The sequence below is a fragment of the Microcaecilia unicolor genome, chromosome 1 (assembly GCF_901765095.1).
Source record: "Microcaecilia unicolor chromosome 1, aMicUni1.1, whole genome shotgun sequence".
Taxonomy (NCBI): domain Eukaryota; kingdom Metazoa; phylum Chordata; class Amphibia; order Gymnophiona; family Siphonopidae; genus Microcaecilia; species Microcaecilia unicolor.
The window spans coordinates 671220768-671245680 of record NC_044031.1 but is presented as its reverse complement, the minus strand read 5'-3'; the positions used below and the strand labels follow the sequence as shown (position 1 = coordinate 671245680).

General features: G+C 44.6%; 1 protein-coding gene across 1 annotated transcript in view; it reads right to left on the bottom strand.

Annotated features, from left to right (window-relative positions):
* The window catches only part of SCAPER (S-phase cyclin A associated protein in the ER), a 960370-nt gene that overhangs the window by 726471 nt on the left and 208986 nt on the right, over positions 1-24913 (bottom strand). The window contains 2 exon segments of the mRNA XM_030187331.1: positions 3780-3939; positions 9472-9612. Coding sequence (XP_030043191.1) covers positions 3780-3939; positions 9472-9612 — 301 coding nt within the window.

The window sequence follows — 24913 nt, the reverse complement described above, 5'->3', positions numbered from 1 at the left end:
TGAGCTTGATTTCATTGGTGATTTCTGTCAGGTCATTTTTGTAAGGGATGTATATTGTACATCGTCTGCATAGATGAATGGGTTTAGGCCTTGGATGGATAGGACTTGGCTAGAGGGGTCATCATTAGGTTGAAAAGGATCAGTGATAGTGGTGATCCTTGAGGTACTCCGCAGTCTGCTTTCCACGGTGATGATATGTTTGAATTTGATTTCACTTGGTATGTTCTGGTGGTTAGGAAACCCTTGATCCAGCTAAGTATATTTCCACCGATCCCAAAGTAGTCTAGGAGTCTTAGCAGAATATTATGGTTTACCATGTCGAAAGACCTAGACATGTCGAATTGGAGGAGAAGTATGCTTTTACCAGTTGCTATTTCTAGCTTGATTTGGCCAGGAGAGTGGTTAGTACTGTTCTGGTACTGTGGAGGAGGCGAAATCCTGATTGTGAATCATGTAATATTGAGAATTTGTTAATGTAATCAGTAAGTTGTTTGGTTACCATACTTTCCATCAGTTTGACTGCCTAGTGGGATAGATGCTATTGGCCGGTAGTTGGTGAGGTTTGTTTGTTTTGTTTCTTGGTATCTTTTGGTATTGGGGCTCCTGCCCAAGCGGAACAGGAAGTTGCGTCAGAATGAGGGCGGGAGCCCGGAGGGCCATCGCGGAAGACAGAGGCAGCCTGCCTAATTCGCTGCAGTGTCGCTACTGATAGTGATCAAGGCAACTTAGCATCACCATCGATCACACTGAGGAAAGATGCCCGCTCCTGAAGCTAACAGCCTGGACAGAGCCTGGAAGTCATGAGGGGGAAGGGGGAGACCGATCACGCAGTAAGAGCAGGTAGGCTTTCAATTGGCGGTGCCAGTACGCCATACCATTGCGTACCAGCACAAAAAAAAGCACTGAGTATTTGGCAAGTTGTCTGCTGATGGGGATGTCTGTGTTGGTTGTGGTGACCAAGGTAGTGTCTAGTAGTTTGTGTACGAGTGTTGGTATAGTTTCTTTGCGTTCATTATAATCTGGTCCTATTTTAGTTTTAAAGTATGGCCTTTTGGTCTGTCTATTGCATATTTTGTATTTTCTTTGAATTTGTTTCCAAGCGTGTGAGTGGTATGTGATCATCTTTTATTTTTTTCCATGCCCGCTCGAGCTTCCTGGATTGTGTTTTTAGTTTTTTCAGTTCATCATTAAACCATGGTATCGAATTACGTCTTCGTGATGTTCTTGTTTGTAAGGGTGCTATTTCATCTAGTATGCTTCTGCATCTTTTGTCCCATTCAGAGAGGTAGTGTATGGAGTCCATTTGTGCTGTCCATTCGTTATTGTATATCTGTTGCCAAAATGTTTTCGAGTCTATTTGGCCTCTTGTGCTGTAGGTTGTATGTTTTTTTATACGGTATGAGCCATTCTTCCGTCAGTTTACGGATAGGTTTAGTTTGTAGTGATTGGTCCAAGGTGTTTCTCTCCATTTAATATCTGTTATTATCAGGTTCTGATCTGTGGACAATTTGTGTGAGATGAGGTCAAGTGTGTGCCCTTTGACGTGGGTTGCTTGCATGTGTGGCCAATTAAGATCACATAAGTGAAGGAATTCCTTGCATTCACGTGCATTGGTAGAGTTTGGGTCTTCTAGGTGAAGGTTGATGTCTCCTAATACTAGTATATTGGAGTTGGTTACACAAGTGTTTTGAAATGAAGTCCATGAAGTTTGGCTGGCTTTCGTTCAGGTACCTGGTGGTCTATAAAACAAGACACAGTTCAGGTGATCAAGTAGGGATTTGTTGTGGATCTGATTGAGGCAATTTCAAGTTGGGTTGTTATGGACTCGGCAGTGGTTTCGGTGGTAAAGTGGGATCGGTAGATTAGTGCTATGCCTCCGCCTCTCTTTTCCTTCCTGGTCCAATGAGTGATTTGTATCCTGGGGGGCAAAGGTCAAGGATTATGGGTCCTTTTGATCATGGATCCATGTTTCATTAATGAAAATTAGATCAAGGTTTGCTGATATGATCCAGTCTGTTATTGTTGTTGTTTTATTTTCAACGGATCTGGCATTGATGTAGCCCACTTGAATTGTTTTGGTATGGGGCTTCTATGTTTGTTTGTTTTGTGTGGATTTTTGTTGGTTGTAATTTTTTTGTAAGTGGTGTTTTTGGTATGACCTTTCTTTCGTTCTGTTGATGATTGTCCACATATTGGTATTCTCCTTTATTTTGGTTATTGTCAGTTTGGTGAGGTGTGGCGGTATCTGGTCAGTCGCTGATGGTTGTGTAGTATGGGTATAAGGTTTTTTTCTGCGAGTGGGTGGTTAGTGTTAGGTGGCTCAATGATAAGGAGTAGAGTGCTAGGAGTGGTTTGACGGTATATTCTCACAAGTGGGTAACGCGGCACCGTACAAGTCCAAAAGAGCTTTTGTGGAATGGAGACACATTCGCATTCGAATAGAGAATAGAGTGCGTGCATAGACAAACAATAGAAAGTGAGAAAAGGGGGCGGAATTCCATTACTGAAAAAGAAAGGGAAGGGACAAACAAAAGGAAGCTCTTAGTCTTCAAGGACAGTGGTTGGGCGCTGTTGAAAGAAAAAAAAAAAAAACACCACCACCAACTTAATCAATGCATGTCTAAAATAGAAACGTCTTGAGTTCAGATTTAAAAATTGGTAAAGAGGTTTGATGTCACGAGAAGTAGGTAAAAGGTCTCAAAAGGAGTGGTTCCTTAGACCAAGAGATGGAGGCATGAGTATGTTCATGAAGAATTGTTGTAAGTGGGACAATAAGTAGGTTTTGGTCTTGGGAGTGGAGAGAACATAATGGAGTATATGGAAGTAGTAGCTGACAGAGATAGAGGGATTCCATTGAAATACAAGTTTTGAAAAACATAAGAAGTAATTATAAGTAATTCGATGAGTCATGGGGAGCCAATGGGAATCCATCAAAAGTGGTGTAATGTGATCAAATTTCTTGGCTTTGTGGAGTAACTGAATAGCAGTAATTTGTACAAGCTGCAGAGACTCATGTCTAGCAAAGAAACAGATGCACAGAAAAAAACATTCTTTGAAGTGCATAGGTTTTAATTTATTATTATTACTGCCGATCAAACTTTCATTCATATCTTTCATTTCTTTGGTACATAATCCAGCTTCTTCAATACCCATTATCTTGAAGTCAGACCTCCTCTAATACAAGACTACAGGATTTGATATATGGTAAGGAGCTGAAGTAGGAATCAAGCATGGTTCCCTGGTTCTCAGACCACTGTACTAACCATTAGGCTACTCCTCCATACAGATGGTTCATTTCAGTTCTGAGTTAATACTAACAGTACAGGTGATCACTAACATATCAATGATATTATCTGATTTTCAGTACCAGATCTGGCATAGTGTAAGGGCCTCTGGAGTAAGAAGAATGTTCATTCAGATACTTCGAAAGTTAATGTAATTTCAATGTTGGTTGTGTTGTTGATTATATTTCAACCTAGAGTAAGCTTTACAAAAGGTATTAAGACCTTTTATTAATACTGGTCAGTGTAAAGACCTAAGATTTTCCCCCAAGACATATAACATCAAGAAAATACCCTCTCTTGGTAATTATTACTTACCAATATATTCTCAAGACACTACAGAAAGGTACATCTTATATAATAGAAAACAGAAATGAAATCTCTTTACCCTTTAATAATCTTGCACTGGTTTCAAAGCTTTCCCCAAATACTTGCCAAAATATCAACTGAGAGTAGTTTTTCTTATTACTAAAGTAATAACTCTTTCCATAACAATACATACTTGCACAGCTTCATCACGAGCTTGTTTCTCTTCTTGCCTCCGTTGACGCTCCTCCTGTAATTCATTTAGCCGTTGTTCATACTCTTTTAGTTTAGCCAACACATCATGACGTTTGTTCTGAGCTTCCAACGTGTTTATAAAAGCAATTTCATTTACCTGCAATAGAGCATAGCATATTCAACGTTTTATTTTATAGAATTATCTGTGACAAGAAACGTCATAGCCTAGAGGTTAGCCAAGGGTTTGCCTGTAGACAAGGTAGCCCTGGTTAGCACTTGAGTGGGAGAAGTTTCATAAGCATTCCGGGGTTCCTTTTTTCAACTTTTTTCTTAGTTTTTATGGTACATTTAGTAGTTGTACCATAGTCTGCAAAGAATGGCAGTTTCAATCCTCGGCAGCAATAGTATGGCTACATTGGACCTCCAAAAAAACCTGGGAGATGAGTAAACTGACAATGTCATAAATTAAGGGGACAACCAGTATTAATAGGGAAGAAGCCAGAGCTTTAACTAACGTGTGAATCTTGTAAGAAGCAAGTTGAGGATGGCAAGACCTGAACTGGTCAACCAGCAGGGACGGTGGAGATCATTATGGAAGCAAATTTTGAGTGTGCTGGAGAAATGGAGTGGAGTAGCAGCCTAGTGGTTAGAGCACCAGGCTGCAAATCAGGAAAGCCCAGTTCAAATCCCACTGCTGCTCCTTATGAACTTAGGCAAGTCACTTAATCCTCCATTGCTTCAGAAAAAAACAGATTGTAAACCCTCTGGGACAACCTACTGTACCTGAATGTAACTCCTTGAGCTACTACTGAAAAAGGTTATGAGCTAAATAATATAATGCCTCTGTATCACTCCATGCAAACATATTTGGCCATCGTACACAGAGCCCTAGATCTGACTTTTTACTCCATACTTCAGATCTAGGTTTCTGTGTATGATGGTCAAATATGTTTGTAAGTTAGTATCCATTTATATGGTTCTAACTACAACTGCTAAGCTGTACTAATTTTTTTATACGAAAATAGATCCTTGCATATTGCAGCAGCTTAACCAATGCAAAATTTACATAAACTTTTATGAGACGTGGACTTTGCATAGTTACTTTGCAAAAGTGCACGTCACACAAAACATAGCATAAACCGCCTGAACGCTGGCATTCTTGTGCATTTCCAGGCATTTTGCCCTATTTTCCATATGAAATGCACTTTTGCAAAGTACGTAAGTACATAAGTATACTGGGAAAGACCAAATGTCCAGGGCCGGCCCTAGGGTTTCTAGCGCCCTCCTGCAATCTATTAGTCGGCGCCCCTACCCATCCAGGGGCGGGATCACTATGGCTCCGCCCCCACAGTAGACACACCCCTTTTACCAGCCATGGCATCATTGAAAATATTACACCAGTATAGAAGAAAAATAACTTAGCACACAGACCAGGAATTAGGAGAACAGACAGTCTTGCCAACTCTGAAAAACAATGTGTTATCAAAATTTCAGAATCTAACAAACAGATCCCTATTCAGACACTTGGCTTTGCAGTCACACATGTAGAACAGAGATAGCCCCTCTTCAAATTCTTTAAAAATTAACCTGAAATCCTAAGAAGTTAGACTCTGCATGCAGCACAATAGCCTTCCCAGCCAGCAGAGCTTAGGATCTAGCTAGGGCAGACTTAATCAGCATAAACTAACATATTCTACAATCTGAGTTGGACAGACTAACAGGAGTTACTGAAGTGGGAATGAGAGATAGGAGATTGGTGATGGTTAGGAATTGAAAGCAGGCATCTAGTCCTCCTGTCCTGTGAGTTGCTGTGTTGGGGGTGGGGGTGGAAAAGGGTGGGTCAGGTGCAGCACTAAACAGCAGTCTCTGACAAAACAAGGGTCCAGGCTCTGCTGTGCTGTCTCTGAGCCCTCTCTGGGCTGGATTCAAGCTCCTGGTTTCACTCTCAATACCAATGTATTGAAGGGGTGGCTGCAGAGAATACTATGCTGCTGCTTAGCTCCTGAGCTCAGCCAGGCATAGTGAGTGCCTGTGCTGAAAGCTTCCTCAGGCTTTCCTTCTTGCCCTGAAGCCCCTTGTCACCGGGGGGGAGGGGGGGGAGGGGGGGGCAGGGGCAGAGGTTAGCTGAGCTCCCACAAGTTATTTCGGAGCCAGATTCAGTTGGAACAGTGACATCCTCTGACAAACACAAGGAGGATATTTCTCTGCTTGGGAGGGGGGAGGGGACGGGACGCTTTGGAGCCAGACTGAGATGAGCTGCAGAGATTAGATACTGAAAAACAAAAGCCTCAGCAGAGCTTGCTTGCTTGCAAAGCGCCCTTGAAGGCAGGCGCCCCCCTGCAGTGCTTACCCTGCTTACTGGGTTTGACCGGCCCTGCAAATGTCCATCAAGCCCAGCACCCTGTTTCCAACAGTGGCCAATCCAGGTCAGATACCTGGCAAGATCCCAAAAACGTACAGAACATTTTATACTGCTTATCCCAGAAATAGTTGATTTTCCCCAAGTCCATTTAATAATGGTCTATGGACTTTTCCTTTAGGAAGCCGTCCATTTTGCACTTCAGTACATAAATAGCCTAAGGTGAAGAAGATGGTTTAGACAGCATATGAGAACTTACACGCACATCTACACAAGTGTATGAATTTCAATTGGGCAGAATGGATGGGTTATTTGGGTCTCTGTCTGCCATCATTCACTATGCTACCATGAGATTAGTCACAAGCAACAATCCCCTATACATATCACCAGTCCATCTTCTTACCAACAGATTTCCTTTGTCACTAAATTTGTTTTTTGGTTTTCTTTTTCCGGTGAAAGAAGGCATATGGATAGAGGCAAGCAGGTTGATGTAGTATATCCAGATTTTCATAAAGCAGAGTAACATAGTAGATGACGGCAGAGAAAGACCTGCACGGTCCATCCAGTCTGCCCAACAAGATAAACTCATATGTGCTACTTTTTGTGTATACCTAACCTTGATTTGTATCTGCCATTTTCAGTGCACAGACCGAAGAAGTCTGCCAGCACTAGCCCCGCCTCCCTACCACTAGCCCCGCCACCCAATCTCCGCTAAGCTTCTGAGGATCCATTCCTTTCAAACAGGATTCCTTTATGCTTATCCCACGCATTTTTGAATTCCGTTACCGTTTTCATCTCCACCACCTCCCGCAGAAGGGCATTCCAAGTATCCACCACTCTCTCTGTGAAAAAATACTTCCTTACATTTTTTCTTGAGTCTGCCCCCCTTCAATCTCATTTCATGACAAATTCCTTTATGAGAAACTCCTAAGAAAATTAAAAACCCGTGGGACAGAAGGCAATGTTCTCTTATAGATTATGATGGATGGATAGAAAACAGAGGGTAGGGTTAAATGGCCATTTTTCTTAGTGGAGAAGGGTGAATAGTGGAGTTCTACACGGATCTGAACTGGGTCCGGTATATCTAACATATTTATTAATGATATGGAAATAGGAACAACGAGTGAGGTGATTTAACTTTGAATAATTTTTTATTGTCTGCAAATTTAAACACATACAGATTGTGAAAATTTACGGGAAGACTTTAGAAAGTTGGAAGACTGGGCATCCAAATGGCAGATGAGATTTAATGTGGACAAGTGCAAAGTGATGCACATTGGGAAGAATAATCCAAACCATAGTTATTTGATGCTAGGTTCTACCCTAGGAGTCAGCACCCAAGATAAAGTTCTAGGTGTTATCGTGGGCAATTCGTTGAAATCTTCTGCCCAGTATGTAGCAGCGGCCAAAAAAGCAAACAGAATGCTAGGAATTATTAGGAAAGGGATAGAAAATAAGACAAACAATAATATAATGCCTCTGTATCACTCCATGGTGTGACCTCGCCATGAGTATTGTGTGCAATTCTGGTTACCGTATCTTTAAAAAAATATAGCAGAATTAGAAAAGGGTCAAACAAGGACGAACTCCTCTCATATGAGGAAAGGCTTAAGAGGTTAGGGCTCTCCAGGTTGGAAAACAGACATGTGAGGGGGATACGATAGAGGTCTACAAAATACTGAGTAGTGTAAAATGGGTAAATGTAGATCAATTTTTTACTCTTTCAAAAATTACTAAGACTAGGGGACACTCAAGGAAGTTACATGGAAATACTTTAGTTAATACGAATAGTTAATACGAATAGTTAAGCTCTGGAATTTGTTGCCAGAGGATGTGGTAACAGTGGTTAGCATATCTGGGTTTAAAAATGGTTTTGACAAGTCCTTGGAGGAAAATTCCATAGACTGCTATTAAGATAGACATGGGGAAAGCCACTGAGTGTCCCTGAGAACAGCAGCATGAGTCTTGCTACTGTTTGGAATTCTCCAAAGGAAAAAACAAGGGAAATAATGCCACTCCAAAGCAGGAAATTGAAGCAATACAAAGGAGCACTCCAACACAGTAAAAGTGGTGGAAACCAAAAATTAAGACAACTCAATAACTACACATAACCAAATTAATTTTAATACCCTAAATTTTCAAAAAGAAAAACTCTCTAAGACAAACCTAGCTCGGAGGCATTATATAGCAGTTATATAGACTTTGAGATCTCCTATAGCCCACAGCTATTCCAGATCTGCAGCACTTAAACACGTACTAATCATCTGCCTCCGATGCTAAAGTATGTCTTTTAAAATTTAGTTATGAACAATCTTTTATTCAATTTTAAAAAAATAAAAAAAATCAGCAACCCCAGTACTCAACTTTTAACACAGTGACAGCACAGTGCTGGAAGTATTAGAGACTCTTGACAAGCTATGAATAAAGCATGGTGTTTCAGTTCCACAGAACCTGCTTCTGGGGCAATTCCAAGCCAAGTCGCCACAGCTGCATCACACACTTGGCAACTTCTTTTTGATGGTTGCCATGTGTGTGATGCGGCTGTAGCGTTATTCAGCGACCTGGCTTGGAACTACCCCAGGAACAGATTCTGTGGAACCGAAACGCCATGCTTTATTCGTAGTAAGCATCAGGAGTTTCAATTACTGTGCTATCTCTGTGTCATTTAAGTACTGAGGTTGCTGATTTTCGATTTTTTTAAACTGACTAAAAGACTGATCAGAACTAGATTTAAAAAGATATATATTTTAGCATCGGAGGCAGATGATTAGTACGTGTTTAAGTGCTGCAGATCTGGAATAGCTGTGGGGCATAGGAGATTCATAGCCGGTATAACTGCTATATGATGCCTCTGAGCTAGTTTGTCCTTAGAGAGTTTTTGGTTTCTACCACTTTTGCTCTGTTGGAGCACTCCTTTGTATTGCTTCAAAATATTTACCATTCGGTCAGATACTCGTGACCTGAATTGTCCACTTTTGGAAGCGGATACTCGGATAGCAACTTAGAGCTTTGACCTGAAGAACATCTCTAGTGGGACTGTAGTATCTGAGAGCTAGCTGATGTTAAATATGTACCCGTGGGTTTATCATGCTAAGCCTTTTCTTGTTTAGTTTTTTCTTTACTTCTTTAAATTCTGTTCTGCCCCCCTACATCAATGGTGGTCTAAGGAAGGGATAACAATGTAGTACTGTAATGGTTTTCTTCTTTTGCGGATATTTTCCTTGTAATTCTGTTACAAGTGTTAATGCTTATAAGATTTGTTTAAAAATTGATATAAATAAAGACAATTTTTTAAATAATATTTGATTCTGTATTATTTGTTAATCTTACCTTAGCTTCTTCTTCTTGGGCCTTTTTCACAATAGCCTGCAACTGCACTTCACGCTTAAATTCAGCATGAAGTAATTTTTCATCCATCATTTTCCGTCTCTGTTCCAGTAATTCTTCCTTCCATTTCCGTACTTCTTTCTCCTGCCAACCACACAGAACATTAGAGCACTGCTGAATTAAAGACTGTTAAATTTTCCTAAGACTTTAACATCTACACCCAAAGGTACAGTGGGGGAAATAAGTATTTGATCCCTTGCTGATTTTGTAAGTTTGCCCACTGACAAAGACATGAGCAGCCCATAATTGAAGGGTAGGTTATTGGTAACAGTGAGAGATAGCACATCACAAATTAAATCCGGAAAATCACATTGTGGAAAGTATATGAATTTATTTGCATTCTGCAGAGGGAAATAAGTATTTGATCCCCCACCAACCAGTAAGAGATCTGGCCCCTACAGACCAGGTAGATGCTCCAAATCAACTCGTTACCTGCATGACAGACAGCTGTCGGCAATGGTCACCTGTATGAAAGACACCTGTCCACAGACTCAGTGAATCAGTCAGACTCTAACCTCTACAAAATGGCCAAGAGCAAGGAGCTGTCTAAGGATGTCAGGGACAAGATCATACACCTGCACAAGGCTGGAATGGGCTACAAAACCATCAGTAAGACGCTGGGCGAGAAGGAGACAACTGTTGGTGCCATAGTAAGAAAATGGAAGAAGTACAAAATGACTGTCAATCGACAAAGATCTGGGGCTCCACGCAAAATCTCACCTCGTGGGGTATCCTTGATCATGAGGAAGGTTAGAAATCAGCCTACAACTACAAGGGGGGAACTTGTCAATGATCTCAAGGCAGCTGGGACCACTGTCACCACGAAAACCATTGGTAACACATTACGACATAACGGATTGCAATCCTGCAGTGCCCGCAAGGTCCCCCTGCTCCGGAAGGCACATGTGACGGCCCGTCTGAAGTTTGCCAGTGAACACCTGGATGATGCCGAGAGTGATTGGGAGAAGGTGCTGTGGACAGATGAGACAAAAATTGAGCTCATTGGCATGAACTCAACTCGCCGTATTTGGAGGAAGAGAAATGCTGCCTATGACCCAAAGAACACCGTCCCCACTGTCAAGCATGGAGGTGGAAATGTTATGTTTGGGGTGTTTCTCTGCTAAGGGCACAGGACTACTCACCGCATCAATGGGAGATGGATGGGGCCATGTACCGTACAATTCTGAGGTGACAACCTCCTTCCCTCCGCCAGGGCCTTAAAATGGGTCGTGGCTGGGTCTTTCCAGCACGACAATGACCCAAAACATACAGCCAAGGCAACAAAGGAGTGGCTCAGGAAGAAGCACATTAGGGTCAGGAGTGGCCTAGCCAGTCACCGACCTTAATCCCATTGAAACCTTATGGAGGGAGCTGAAGATGCGAGTTGCCAAGCGACAGCCCAGAACTCTTAATGATTTAGAGATGATCTGCAAAGGAGGAGTGGACCAAAATTCCTCCTGACATGTGTGCAAACTCATCATCAACTACAGAAGACATCTGACCGCTGTGCTTGCCAACAAGGGTTTTGCCACCAAGTATTAGGTCTGTTTGCCAGAGGGATTAAATACTTATTTCCCTCTGCAGAATGCAAATAAATTCATATACTTTCCACAATGTGATTTTCCGGATTAATTTGTGATGTGCTATCTCTCACTGTTACCAATAACCTACCCTTCAATTATGGGCTGCTCATGTCTTTGTCAGTGGGCAAACTTACAAAATCAGCAAGGGATCAAATACTTATTTCCCCCACTGTATGTTTTACACATTCTTAAAAGATATACTTCGGTATCAAGATAATGCTCTACTGTCTTTGAAATAAATCTACTATGTTTTCAGTCCCACTTAAGAAGCGTTCTCTTGAAGAAAACTGAACAAGTTGATATTTCTTCAGACAGTTTACATTTAACAAACATTTTGGAGATCTCTGCAGAAGAAGTGATTTCCGAGTTACTCTTTGATTTTCATTTGTATTTCTACAGGATAAGGAAGCACTATTACATCTGTTATTCAGACTGAAGGACTGTAATTTTATGGAGGATGGGGGGAATATCTATTTTTCCCAGATGTTTCCCGCTGGACTCAGATACATAGAAAAAATTTGTTGTCATATAGGTCCAAGTTTTAGCACTGAGTGCAACTTTTCAATTACGCTAGCCCTGTAAATACATGATTCTTGAATAATGTAAAATATGGCTTTTTTGAGATTTTCCAGTTACAGATTTTCCTGGAGGGAAAATTTTACCCTATAAGATGTTTATGTCATCGTTTCAGGACTTTTTCAGTGATTGCGTTAGGCTCACACCCTTTAAGGACTTTAATTACAGAATATGATTTGTTTGTATATTAGATTGCTTAATCTTCTCTAGAGTTGTATGATACTCTGTGTTTCTTTCTTGCAAAGTTTTTCTTTGTAACATTTATTGGAAATTAATTTATAAAAAAGTGGAATCATATAAGCCAACCCAGCAGAGAGGGTGTGGTGGGGAAAGCCACACTGAGCATACCTAAAGAATTACTTCAACTCTCTTGAATGTTTTCTATGCTGCAATTGTTACTGTTAACCAAGAGATGAAAGAAGAAAGGGACATCTTGAAAGAAGCAATTCACTAATCACTATGTTTCAATGTATCAACGTTTCTATGTCACAGCTGTTGGAACTGGTTCTCTGACAGAAATGGACTAAGCCATTTTTTTTTTTTTTTAAGATTTCCTTGGAACCCCTACTCTGATCTTATTCAGTTTTAAAGTTTATTTGCCTTTTGCCCAGTTTCTTCCCCATACCAAATTTGGTCTTGTTCTGTTTTCAGAGAGTTATTTTGCACCCAGAAAGACAGATCTCAACCCATTATGTATAATGTACAGTTGAACCCCTTTATAATGCGATCCGTTACAACACGAATCCGCTTATAACGCAATGCAAGCATGGCTCTCGATTTGTTTAACAGAAGACGCCGATAGGATCAAATCTGAAGTTCAGCTTTCTCCGAGGACAAGCAGACTGCTTGTTCTCACTGATGGGGTATCCCTAGCCCCCAGGCTCACTCAAAACAACAAACATGGTCAACTGGGCCTCGCAACAGCGAGGACATAACTGAGATTGACCTAACTTATTCAAGTAACAGAGTGCAGCCTGGAACAGAATAGAAATGGGCCTAGGGGGGTGGAGTTGGATTCTAAACCCCGAACAGATTCTGCAGCACTGACTGCCCGAACCGACTGTCGCGTCGGGTATCCTGCTGCAGGCAGTAATGCGATGTGAATGTGTGGACAGATGACCACGTCGCAGCCTTGCAAATCTCTTCGATAGTGGCTGACTTCAAGTGGGCCACTGACGCTGCCAAGGTTCTAACACTATGAGCCGTGACATGACCCTCAAGAGTCAGCCCAGACTGGGCGTAAGCGAAGGAGATGCAATCTGCTAGCCAATTAGAGATGGTGCGTTTGCCAACAGCCACTCCCCTCCTGTTGGGATCAAAAGAAACAAACATTTGGGCGGACTGTCTGTGGGGCTGCGTCCGCTCCAGATAGAAGGCCAATGCTCTCTTGCAGTCCAATGTGTGCAGCTGACGTTCAGCAGGGCGGGTATGCGGACGGGGGAAGAATGTTGGCAAGACAATTGACTGGTTCAGATGGAACTCCGACACCACCTTTGGCAAGAACATAGGGTGAGTGCAGAGGACTACTCTGTTGTGATGAAATTTGGTATAAGGAGCATGAGCTACTAGGGCTTGAAGCTCACTGACCCTACGAGCTGAAGTAACAGCCACCAAGAAAATGACCTTCCAGGTCAAGTACTTCAGATGGCAGGAATTCAATGGCTCGAAAGGGGGTTTCATCAGCTGGGTGAGAACAACATTGAGATCCCATGGCACTGTAGGAGGTTTGATGGGGGGCTTTGACAAAAGCAAACCTCTCATAAATCGAACAACTAAAGGCTGTCCCGAGATCGGCTTACCTTCCACACGGTAATGGAATGCACTAATCGCACTAAGATGAACCCTTACAGAGTTGGTCTTAAGACCAGACTCGGACAAGTGCAGAAGGTATTCAAGCAGGGTCTGTGTAGGACAAGAACGAGGATCTAGGGCCTTGCTGTCACACCAGACGGCAAACCTCCGCCATAGAAGAAGTAACTCTTTTTAGTGGAATCTTCCTGGAAGCAAGCAAGACTCGGGAGACACCCTCAGAGAGACCCATGGAGGCCAAAATCTATGCTCTCAACATCCAGGCCGTGAGAGCCAGGGACCGGAGTTTGGGATGCAGAATAGAGCGCCCCCTCGTTCTGAGTAATCAGGGTCGGAAAACACTCCAATTCCACGGTTCTCGGAGGACAACTCCAGAAGAAGAGGAAACCATATCTGACGCGGCCAAAAGGAGCGATCAGATCATGGTGCCTCAATCCTGCTTGAGTTTCAGCAAAGTCTTCTCCACCAAAGGTATGGGAGGATAAGTATACAGGAGGCCTTCCCCCCAATCCAGGAGAAAGGCATCCGACGCTAGCCTGCCGTGGGCCTGAAGTCTGGAACAGAACTGAGGGAACCTTGTGATTGACTTGAGTGGTAAAGAGATCCACCAAGGGGGTGCCCCACACTTGGAAGATCTGGCATACCACTCGGGAATTGAGCGACCACTCGTGAGGTTGCATGATCCTGCTCAATCTGTCGGCCAGACTGTTGTTTACGCCTGCCAGATACGTGGCTTGAAGAAACATGCCATTCCGGCGAGCCCAAAGCCACATACTGACACTGACACAGGGGGCGAGATCCGGTGCCCCCCTGCTTGTTGATGTAGTACATTGCAACCTGGTTGTCTGTCTGAATTTGAATAATTTGATGGGACAGCCGATCTCTGAAAGCCTTCAGAGCATTCCAGACCGCTTGTAACTCCAGGAGGTTGATCTGTAAGCCTGTCACCTGAAGGGACCAACTCCCTTGGGTGTGAACCCCATCAACATGAGCTCCCCACCCCAGGAGGGACGCATCTGTCATCAGCACCTTTTGAGGCTGAGGAATTTGGAAAGGACGTCCCAGAGTCAAATTGGACCGAATTGGCCACCACTGGAGGGACTGAAGAAAACTCGTGGACAGTAGGATTACGTCCTCTAGGTCCCCAGCAGCTTGGTACACTGAGGTGCTAGGGTCCATTGAGCTGATCTCATGTGGAGGCGGGCCATGGGAGTCACATGCACTGTGGAGGCCATGTGGCCGAGCAATCTCAACATCTGCCGAGCTGTGATCTGCTGCGATGCTCGTACCCAAGAAACAAGGAACAGAAGATTGTCGGTCCTCGCTTCCAGGAGGTAGGCACGAGCAGTCTGAGAATCCAGCAGAGCCCCTATGAATTCGATTTTCTGAACAGGAAGAAGGTGGAACTTTGGATAATCTATCACAAACCCTAGTAGCTCCAGGAGTCGAATAGTCATCTGCATGGACTGTAGAGCTCCTGCCTCGGAGGTGTTCTTCACAAGCCAATCGTCGAGGTAAGGGAACACGTGCACTCCCAGTCTGCGTAGAGACGCCGCTACGACAGCCAGGCATTTTGTGAATACCCTGGACGCAGAGGAGAGACCAAAGGGTATGCACACATACTGAAAGCGCCATGTTCCCAGACAAAATCGAAGATACTGTCTGAGAGCTGGAAGTATCGGGATGTGAGTGTAAGCATCCTTTAAGTCCAGAAAGCATAGCCAATCGTTTTCCTGAATCATGGGAAGGAGGGTGCCCAGGGAAAGCATCCTGAACTTTTCTCAGACCAGATATTTGTTCAGGGCCCTTAAGTCTAGGATGGGACGCATCCCCCCTGTTTTCTTTTCCACAAGGAAGTACCTGGAATAGAATCCCCAGCCCTTCCTGCCCTGGTGGCACAGGCTCGACAGCATTGGCACTGAGAAGGGCGGAGAGAGTTCCTCTGCAAGTACCTGCTTGTGCTGGAAGCTGAAGGATTGAGCTCCCAGTGGGCAATTTGGAGGCTTGGAACCAAATTGAGGTGTATCCTAGTCGGACTATTTGAAGAACCCACTGGTCGGAGGTTATGAGAGGCCACCTTTGGTGAAAAACTTTTAACCTCCCCCGACCGGTAGATCGTCCGGCACAGACACTTTGATTTCGGCTATGCTCTGCTGGAGCCAGTCAAAAGCCCGTCCCTTGCTTTTGCTGGGGAGCCGCAGGGGCCTGCTGGGTCACATGCTGTTGACGAGAACGAGCACGCTGGGGCTTGGCCTGGGCAGCAGGCTGGCGAGAGGGAGGATTGTACCTACGCCTATTAGAAGAAATAGGTAACAGTCCTTCTTCCGCCATAAAAAGCGTCTACCAGTTGAGGTAGATGCTGAAGGGCGCCCGGCGGGGAGAATTTGTCGAAAGCGGTGTCCTGCTGGTGGAGCTGTTCTACACCTGTTCGACCTTTTCACCAAAAATATTATCCCCCTGCAAGGAGAATTCGCAATCCGCTGCTGAATCCTATTTTCCAGGTCGGAGAGCACACAGCCATGAGAGTCTGCGCATCACCACCCCTTGAGCAGCAGCTCTGGACGCGACATCAAAAGTATTGTAAACACCCCTGGCCAGGAATTTACGACACGCCTTCAGCTGCCTGACCACCTGCTGAAAAGGCTTGGCTTGCTCAGAAGGGAGCTTGTCCACCAAGTCCGCCAACTGCCGCACATTGTTCCGCATATGAATGCTCGTGTAGAGCTGGTAAGTTGGATTTTGGCTATGAGCATTGAGGAATAGTAGGCCTTCCTCTCAAAAGAATCCAAGGTTTTAGAGTCTTTGCCGGGGGCGCCGAGCATACTCTCTAGAACTCTTGACCATCTTAAGGGCCAGATCCACAACCCCAGAGTCATGAGGCACTGAGTCCGCTTCAACTCGGGGTCCCCATGGATCCGATACTGGGACTCGATCTTCTTGGGAAAGTGGGGATTAGTTAGCGGCTTCGCCCAGTTCTCCAGCAGTGTCTTCTTGAAGACATGATGCATGGGTACTGTGGACGATTCCTTAGGTGGCGAAGGATAGTCCAAGAGCTCAAACATTTCAGCCCTTGGCTCATCCTCCGTAACCACAGGGAAGGGAATTGCCGTAGTCATTTCCCGGACAAAGGCCGCGAAAGATAGACTCTCGGGAGGAGAAAGCTGTCTTTCAAGGGAGGGAGTGGGATCAGAAGGAAGGCCGTCAGACTCCTCATCTGAGAAATATCTGATGTCTTCCTCTGCCTCCCACGAGGCCTCATCATTGGTGTCGGACACCAGTTCATGGACTTCTGTCCGAAGCCATGCCCCCCTCTCGACTCCGTAGACACATGGCCACGGTGGGAACGTCGAGAAGTAGACAACCGCAATTGGTGGCGATGAAGCTCCCTCCATCGATGTCGTCGGGGAGTCTGCCTAGGAGGCAGCCGACACAGGCACCGCAAGCGGTACCGGTATCAGTGACTTCACAACGGGCAAGGGGCCACCCATCGCCTCACTCGACGGCACTGGCGGCGCAAGCACCCCTGGTACCGGAGGAGAAGGGCACAACAGCTCCTCCAGGATCCCTGGAAGGATGGCCGGAGGCTCTCGCTTTGAGTGGCTGTCGAGGAAGGCAGGGAGTCCGGCACAGGCAACGAACTCAAAATCTGTTCGGGGCGCGGAGGCGGTACCGGGCTGTCCAAGGTAGAGCGCATCGACACCTACTGAATGGAGGGTGAGCATTGCTCCCGGCATCGATGCCGAGTGGGTGCCGAATCCCTCGGCGACCCAGAGCTCTCGATACCACGTCTGGAAGGTGACCGGGTGCCGATGCTTCTTTGCCTTCACATGAAGCATGTCACCGGAGCCTCCCGGTACTGACGAGGACGTCGAATCCAAGCGTCTCTTCCTCGGGGCCGGGTCCGAAGAAGGTCGATCCCGGGGGGGGGGGGGGGGGCTGTACCGCAGGAGCCCTCGAGGCAGGCGAAGACCTACTCGAGGGCTCACCGCCACCAGCAGGGGAATAGACAGCCCTCACCTGTGCTCCTGACGAAGAGGCACCCTCCAACAACATCAGTACCAATGATGATCCCGGTACCGTAGACGCCGAGGCACCGATCGATGGCCTCGGTACCGCAGACGTCGATGCACCGGCCGATGACCTCAATACTGTGACCGTCGAAACACCAGGCGAGGCCCCGAACAAACGTTCCACTGGCCAATCTCACCACCTGAGTTCTCTTCTTCAACAGAAGACAGAGATTACAGGCCTGAGGACGGTGCCCAGCCTCCAGACACTGAAGGCACGAAGCGTGCCTATCAATGAGCAAGATAACCCAGTTGCACTGGGTGCACTTTTTGAAGCCGCTGGGAGGCTTCGATGACATGGGCAGAAAATCACGCCGGCGAAATCAAAATCCGCAATGATGGTGAAGGCACCAAAAAATTAACAAGAAAACCCGTACGGGCGGCCAAAAGGGCCGCTTTCGAAAGCGAAAGGAAACTTGACGGGGAAAAAAACACTTGAAAATAAGAGTTTGGTTGTTTTTTTTTAAACAATAAAACATGATATCTTCTGAAGAGAAAGAGAAGACTTCCGAATGGAAGAAAAGCGCGAGGGTCTCAGAGCACAGAATGCCGAAAATACAGCCGTCCCGAGCCGCGGAAAAAAGAAGACTGACGAACACGAGCACGTTCAGGCAGGAAGACGGCTGCGCATGCGTGGTGGGGCTGTGCGCACGCGAGAGCTAACAAACTTCTTTGCTAGTGAAGATCTCCGATTGAAGGGGCTGCCGTGGACGTCACCCATCAGTGAGAACAAGCAGCCTGCTTGTCCTCGGAGAACAAGCAATAATGATCACTAATTGGCAATAATTAGAATTTACACGCACAACTCACTAAGCGTATTCTGTAACGCACTGCGCCTAAATTGTAATGATCGCAGTCAAAAGGCACATGGTTATGGCTGGGAAAATGGTCGTTTCATGGGCAATCCAAACTTTACATGCACTGTCTTAGAATATGGCCCTCTGCGCCTAAATGTACATCATGTTTTCATTGGTGTAAATGCAGCTGCGTAAGTTTAGGCGCTAGGATATCATATGTATTCTATATACGGCGCCTAAATTTAGGCACTGCTTATAGAATAAGCTTTGGTGTTTTCCACACCAAAAGTTTAGGCGCCATATATAGAACCTGGCTCTACATATTTTTTTTTTTTAATATTTTGGGAAAAGGTGTGTCATGGGCAAAGAATGGTCATGGAAGTGATATCCAGTAAGCACATTATGTTAGCGCATCCTAACTGGATAGCACAGACTTAACACCTCCAAAATAGGAGGAAGTAAGAGCTCACACCTAAAAGACAGGAAGTGCTCCTGAGTTAATTTTTTTTCAAGTCCCACATGCTAATGGAAAAATTTCTTTCTGAGAAGTTCTGAAAGAAGAGGACATTTCTGTGGGTAAGTTATATTATTTTATTCTGTGCTTGGTAACAAAGATTGGGCTTAAAAGAGGAATTGTAGGATATTGATAAACACAGAATTAACAAAAAAAAAAAAAACTTTATTAGCTAGTCTCCATACCCTTTTCCCTATAATTTTAAAACTTAAATTTTCTACCACAGCATTAACAGATAGTCTCTCTAGAAGGCATAGAGGGCCCAGTTCAGTCTTAGAAAAAAAAATACAAATAAAAGAGATTGAAGCAAGCATTATTATAGTTTCCGCACTGTACAACCCTTTCCCCCATAATTTTAAACTACAACTTCTCTAGAGGTAGAAATTTAACAGCCAAGTATAAAAAAGATAGTAGCAAGCCTTAAACTGTCCTAAAAGAAAGTTATTTTGTGTTCTTGCGGGCTGGAGAGGTAGCACTGCTACTGACCTGAATTAGGTGTTAATTAAGGTGTGAGGAAGTAGAATATTTGCAACGGTTACTAAGAGCAATCTGATTACTGGCCTAGCTTCAAAGGTTTGTTTGAAACAGTCTCCTTAGAATCCAAAAACTATATAGAGAAGAAAGGTCCCACTTAACTTTATTTCTGAGAAGTTCTGAGAGAAGAGGACATTTCTGTGGGTAAGCAGCATATTTATTCTATGTTTGGTAACTTAAAATTGGGTTTAAAAGATTAATTGTAAGATATTGATAAACACAGTTAGAATTTTTAAAAAAACGTTATTAGCTCGTCTTCATACCCTTTTTCCCTATAATTTTAAACTTAATTTTTCTGTCACATCATTAACAGATAGTCTCTCTAGAAAGGCACCAGTAGAGCCTAGTTCGGTCCTCATTCTCACTCACCCTCCCCAAGTCCTACTCACCCCAGCTCAACTCTTCATTTATAGTCAATTATTCTAATTAGAACAAGAAGGAAGTTTTCACTAGAGTTTTAATTAGTTTCAGAGAAGCAAACAATAAATAAATTACACCAATCTTAAGGCTCTTTACATTCATCTGATATCCCTAGTACCTTAACAAGTTTTAATTAAAACATCACTATAATACTAAGATGCAGACAGTAGTCCAGAGTAAGATGGGTGCTACCCAGTCTTTTGCACTGAGTGTCATATATATGATTATCTCCCAGTTGGTGATGAGATCATATGTGTGTGCTCGATGCAAAGAGCATCTCTTCGACAAGATATACCACAAAGACCAAAACATGTGAAACTCCCACATATATCCAGAAATGTTAATAATGCTTCTGTTATATTACTATCATGTATTCCACTACCATGTAACCCAAAATCCTTCTTTAACACCAAATATCTACTCTTTTCACTTTTCCCAGTATCCATGATGTATTGTAAGCCACATTGAGCCTGCAAAGAGGAAGGATATGTGGGATACAAATGCAACAAATAAATAGATATCAGAGAATAAGTCCATTCTCTTGAGGATAGAGTAGCAGACTTGGAGGAGCTGAGGGAGATAGAGAAGGCCTACAGGTACGTTGTAGAGAAGTTACACCTCCAGTCTGGCAGCCCCTGTGACTGCAGAGGCATGACCCAATGCAATTTGAGACCAGTGCAAATTGCAAAACAGGAGAGGCTCTGGCAGCAGAATTGGGGCCCAGAAGAGGTGGCCTGCATTCTCTCACTCCTCTGCTGCCTCTACCTGCTCCTCTCATTCCTCTAACCTTGCCTTTAATGGTGAAGGCAGATTGCTTCTCTCATCCGCCCAAGCCTCTCCCCATAGCATCCTGCCTCTTCTGACAGAACTTCCTGTTTTCTGGCAGGTCGCTACGGAGAGAGGCTTGGGCGGATGAGAGAAGCAGCCTGCCTTCAGCATTAAAGGCAAGGTCAGAGAATGAGAGGAGCAGGTAGAAGCAGCGTGAGGAATGAGAGAAAGAAATGTGGATCATGTGGGGGTGGGGAAGGATAGATGCAAGAAGGGATAGATGTGGTCTGTGGGAGGGGGTATGCCTGAGAGTGATAGATATGGACTGCGGTGGGGGGTGCTTCAGAGGGATAAATGTGGACAGTGGGGGGGGGAGTGGTGCTTCAGGGGGATAATTGTTACTAGATATAGGGGATGGAAAAAAAACAAAGACATGAGATGGTGCCCCTGGACTGGAGGAGAAAAATGGTGTCCCTGGAGTGGAGGGAATGGAAGAGATGATACCCATGGAGGGGAGGAGAGAGAAGAAATAGTGACCATGAGATGGACGAAAAGAAAGAGATGGTGCCCATGGAGAAAAGGGGAGAGAGAAGGGAGGAGATGGTAACCAAGGAAGGGAGGGGAGATAAAAGAGCATGGTGCCCGTGAAAGAAGAGAGATGGGAGGGCATGGTGTCCATGGAGGAAAGCAAAGAGGTGGAAACTAGATAGAAGAAAGAAAATGGAAGAACGAATGTGAAAGATAGATATAAAGCAGGAAGCAAAGGAAGAGAACCCCCCCCCCCCCAAAAAAAAAAATGATGTATAGACAATAGGTCCAGGAAAAAGTTCAAAGCACAGGGAAGCAGAACCAGAGACAGTGATCAAGATAATTCGTAAGATAAAAATCACCAGACAACAAAGTGAGAGAAATATTTTATTTGTAGTTTTAGTAATGAAATATATCAATTCTGAGAATTTACATCTGCTGTCTATATATTGCACTGTACAGGAGGAAATGTGAGGGGGAGCTTCATGTGATTAATCGCACGACTAAATACTTTAATCGTGATCAATCGTGAGATTAAACACTTTAATTGATGTACAGCCCTAGTGTTTTACGCTCATGGTTGCGGTTTTAATAAATTCCACTTTCTGTCGAAAATGGACTCCTGTGTCATTTTAGAATGATAGAACCGAGCTCAAGTGGCGAGTTGTCTAGGGAATATTCAGCGTTTAGAGGCGAAACATAAGGCAGGGAGCGTCACCAGCAGTACTTGAAGAGTTGAGGGGCGAGAGACTTGCTGGACTCCATCTATTCAGAGCAGCTAAGCTTGCTACAATCGAGATTTAAAAGGCAGCACCTATGAGTTTACTAACAAAGCAGCACGCAGGCTTGCTATGAAACTACGCGGCAAAAAATAGATCGTACGATAACCCGGGTGAGGGACAGCACGGGTAGCATACTCACCACATCTGAGAACATATGTAGGAGGTTTGGGGAATATTACCAAGCCTTGTATGCACAGGAGGGAAATCCTTCCCCAGAGTCTATTGCTGAGTACTTGGCAGAGTGACCTCTCCCTCCCCCTGACAATCCAGCAACGGGCAGACCTGGATAAGCCGGTCACTCTGTTGGAGATACAAAAGGCCATCCAGCATCTGCCGTCTAGCAAATCCCTGGGGTTGGATGGCTTTCCTAATGAATTTTATAAGAAATTGCTTTGGAGCTGGCACCCCTACTGGCAGACCTGTTTAATCAGATTAGGAAGGGTGAGGTATTGCCCCCTACCATGCTAGAAGCATGGATTGCCATCCTACCCAAGCCAGACAAGGACCACACGGAGTGCGGCTCTTATCGCCCAATCTCAGTTTTGAATGCTGATGTAAAAATATTAGCTAAAGTGTTGTCTAATCGATTGGCGCCGTTGCTTCCGGCAAATTATTCATCCTGACCAAGTAGGCTTTGTGCCATATAGAAAGGCTATGGATAACACTCGGAGGGTAGTTGATCTAATGCATCTGGCTGGGAGGGTGAAGAGGCCAATGTGTTTCCCTTAGCCTAGACGCTGGAAAAGGCCTTGACAGGGTCCAGTGGCCATATATGTATAAAGTGTTAGAGGCATTTGGGATAGGTCCTCAGTTTCGTAGCTGGATCCAATCTTTTTATGATTCACCCAAAGCATGCGTGAGAGTTAACGGGACAAACTCAACTATGTTTAACTTGTATAGAGGAATCCACCAGGGCTGCCCACTATCCCCTTTGCTATTCGCCATGGCAGTGGAGCCTTTTGCCTCCACAGTACGGGCGGACCCGAACATCACTGGAGTTACAATAGCGGGGAGAGAACACCAAAATGGCACTCTTTGCAGACGATGTGTTCCTGTTTGTTACTCGTCTCCAGGTTACATTCCCTAGTTTGTTGGAGGCGATTAGCAAGTACTCGGCAGTGTCTGGCTTTAAGGTGAATATGACAAAGTCTGAGGCTTTTGAATATATCTCTCCCTGACGAGCTGGTACAGTTACTAAAATTCTCCTTTGCCTTCAGATGGGCACCTAAGCAGATTAGGTACCTGGGTGTAAATCTGACAGCAAACTTAGGAGCCCTCTTTACAGCAAACTATAAGGGCTAGCACAGGCTATCTCGGCAGACCTGGATGGGTGGGGTGACCTGGGGCTTTCATGGTCGGCAGAATAGCTGTTGTCAAAATGAATGTTTTGCCTCGGTTGCTCTATGTATTCCAGGCCCTCCTGCTTAAGATGCCCAGAAAATACCTTTCGGCCCTACAGGACCACATTGTTCGATTTATTTGGGCTGGGGAAACGCTTGTCGCGTTCGTGTCTGTACCAGGCTAGGAGGACGGGGAGGTCTGGGGGTCCCCAACTTGAGTTGGTATTACAGAGCAGCTCAAGCACATGCAGCCATTGAATGGTTTCAGGAATATCCTGACAGACAATGGGTGCATTTGGAGCAATACTCTATAGGTCAGAGACCTCTGGGAGCAGTGATGTGGCTCCCCAACCAGTTTCGGTCACTTGGGGAAGAGTTATGGCCCTCTATCCATGTCACTCTACATTATTGGGATAGTCTGTTTCTTAATAGGAAGTGTGTGCTGTCACGCCTATCTCCTATAGCCTTTAACCCACTATTTATCCTGGGACAGAGAAGGGGGTATTTACGCAGTGGCACGAGGAAGGCTTAAAAATGTGGTGTCAAATGTTTGAAGGAGATGCTCTATTACCTTTCAATGCTGTGGTGGGGACTTTCCCAAAGTTGAAGGGTGATGATTTTGCTTATCGCCAATTGTCACATTTCTTAAAACACGAAATGTTAGAGAGGTTGTAACCAGGGAAAAAAAACACTTTGGAGGAAATTTGTGAGGGGTCCGCACAACTAGCAGCCTAATATCGCGTTATATAGTATTATCAATCTACGGGAGCCTAGCTACACTCTTCATAGGAGGAGTTGGCAAAGGAAGTTGGGTTATAACTATGGAAGAGGCGGAGTGGGAAAGCTACAGCGAAGGTGTCTCCACATGTACCTTTTAGGGAGAATGCGGTTGAAGGTGATGTTCCATTGGTACTTGACACCTGAGCACCTTCAGCACATATACCCCGCATCGTCGGGTTTGTGCTGGAGGGGCTGTGGGGTTAAGGGCACGATGGGACACGTCTGGTGGACCTGTAGGAAAATACAGGCCTATTGGAAATCGGTACACAGCAGGTTGCAGAAGTGGCTGGGAGGTGAGGTCCTGTGGAGCCCAACCCTTTTTCTTTTCTCTGCAAAGGTGGCGGGCTTTTCGCAGGCCCAACAGACCTTGTTGAGACATGCTATAAGTGCAGCTAGAGTAGTTGTGGCAACTTTTTGGAAGAAGCCTTGACCCCTCCAATAGCGAGATGGCTTAGTACAACTGAGGCATGTTGCGAAATGGAAAGGCTCTTAGCGGAAAGGCGTAATCAACAGCAAAGGTGGCACTCAATATGGGTCCCTTTTACCAGTTAACGCACTGAGTCAGTGAGGCATAGGGGAGACCAAGCGTTGCTAGGGAGGTGGGGACCTAACTGGGATAGTTGGGGGAGGAGTTGTAGTGGGGGGGGGTGTTGGTTAATTATAAAAACGTTACATAAATTTTGGAGTTAAGGTTAATGCCGAACGATTTTAAGTGGCTTGGTGCTTTACTCATTTTCTTTTTATTGTATGTTTAACCTATTAATAAAGACTTCATGCAATAAAAAAAAAATAGAATTATAGAACCACAGCTGAGCGTGTGCCGATGTGCCCCGATTGTGGCAACTAACTAGCTACGTTTCACCCATCTCTTCCATTTTATAAGATCA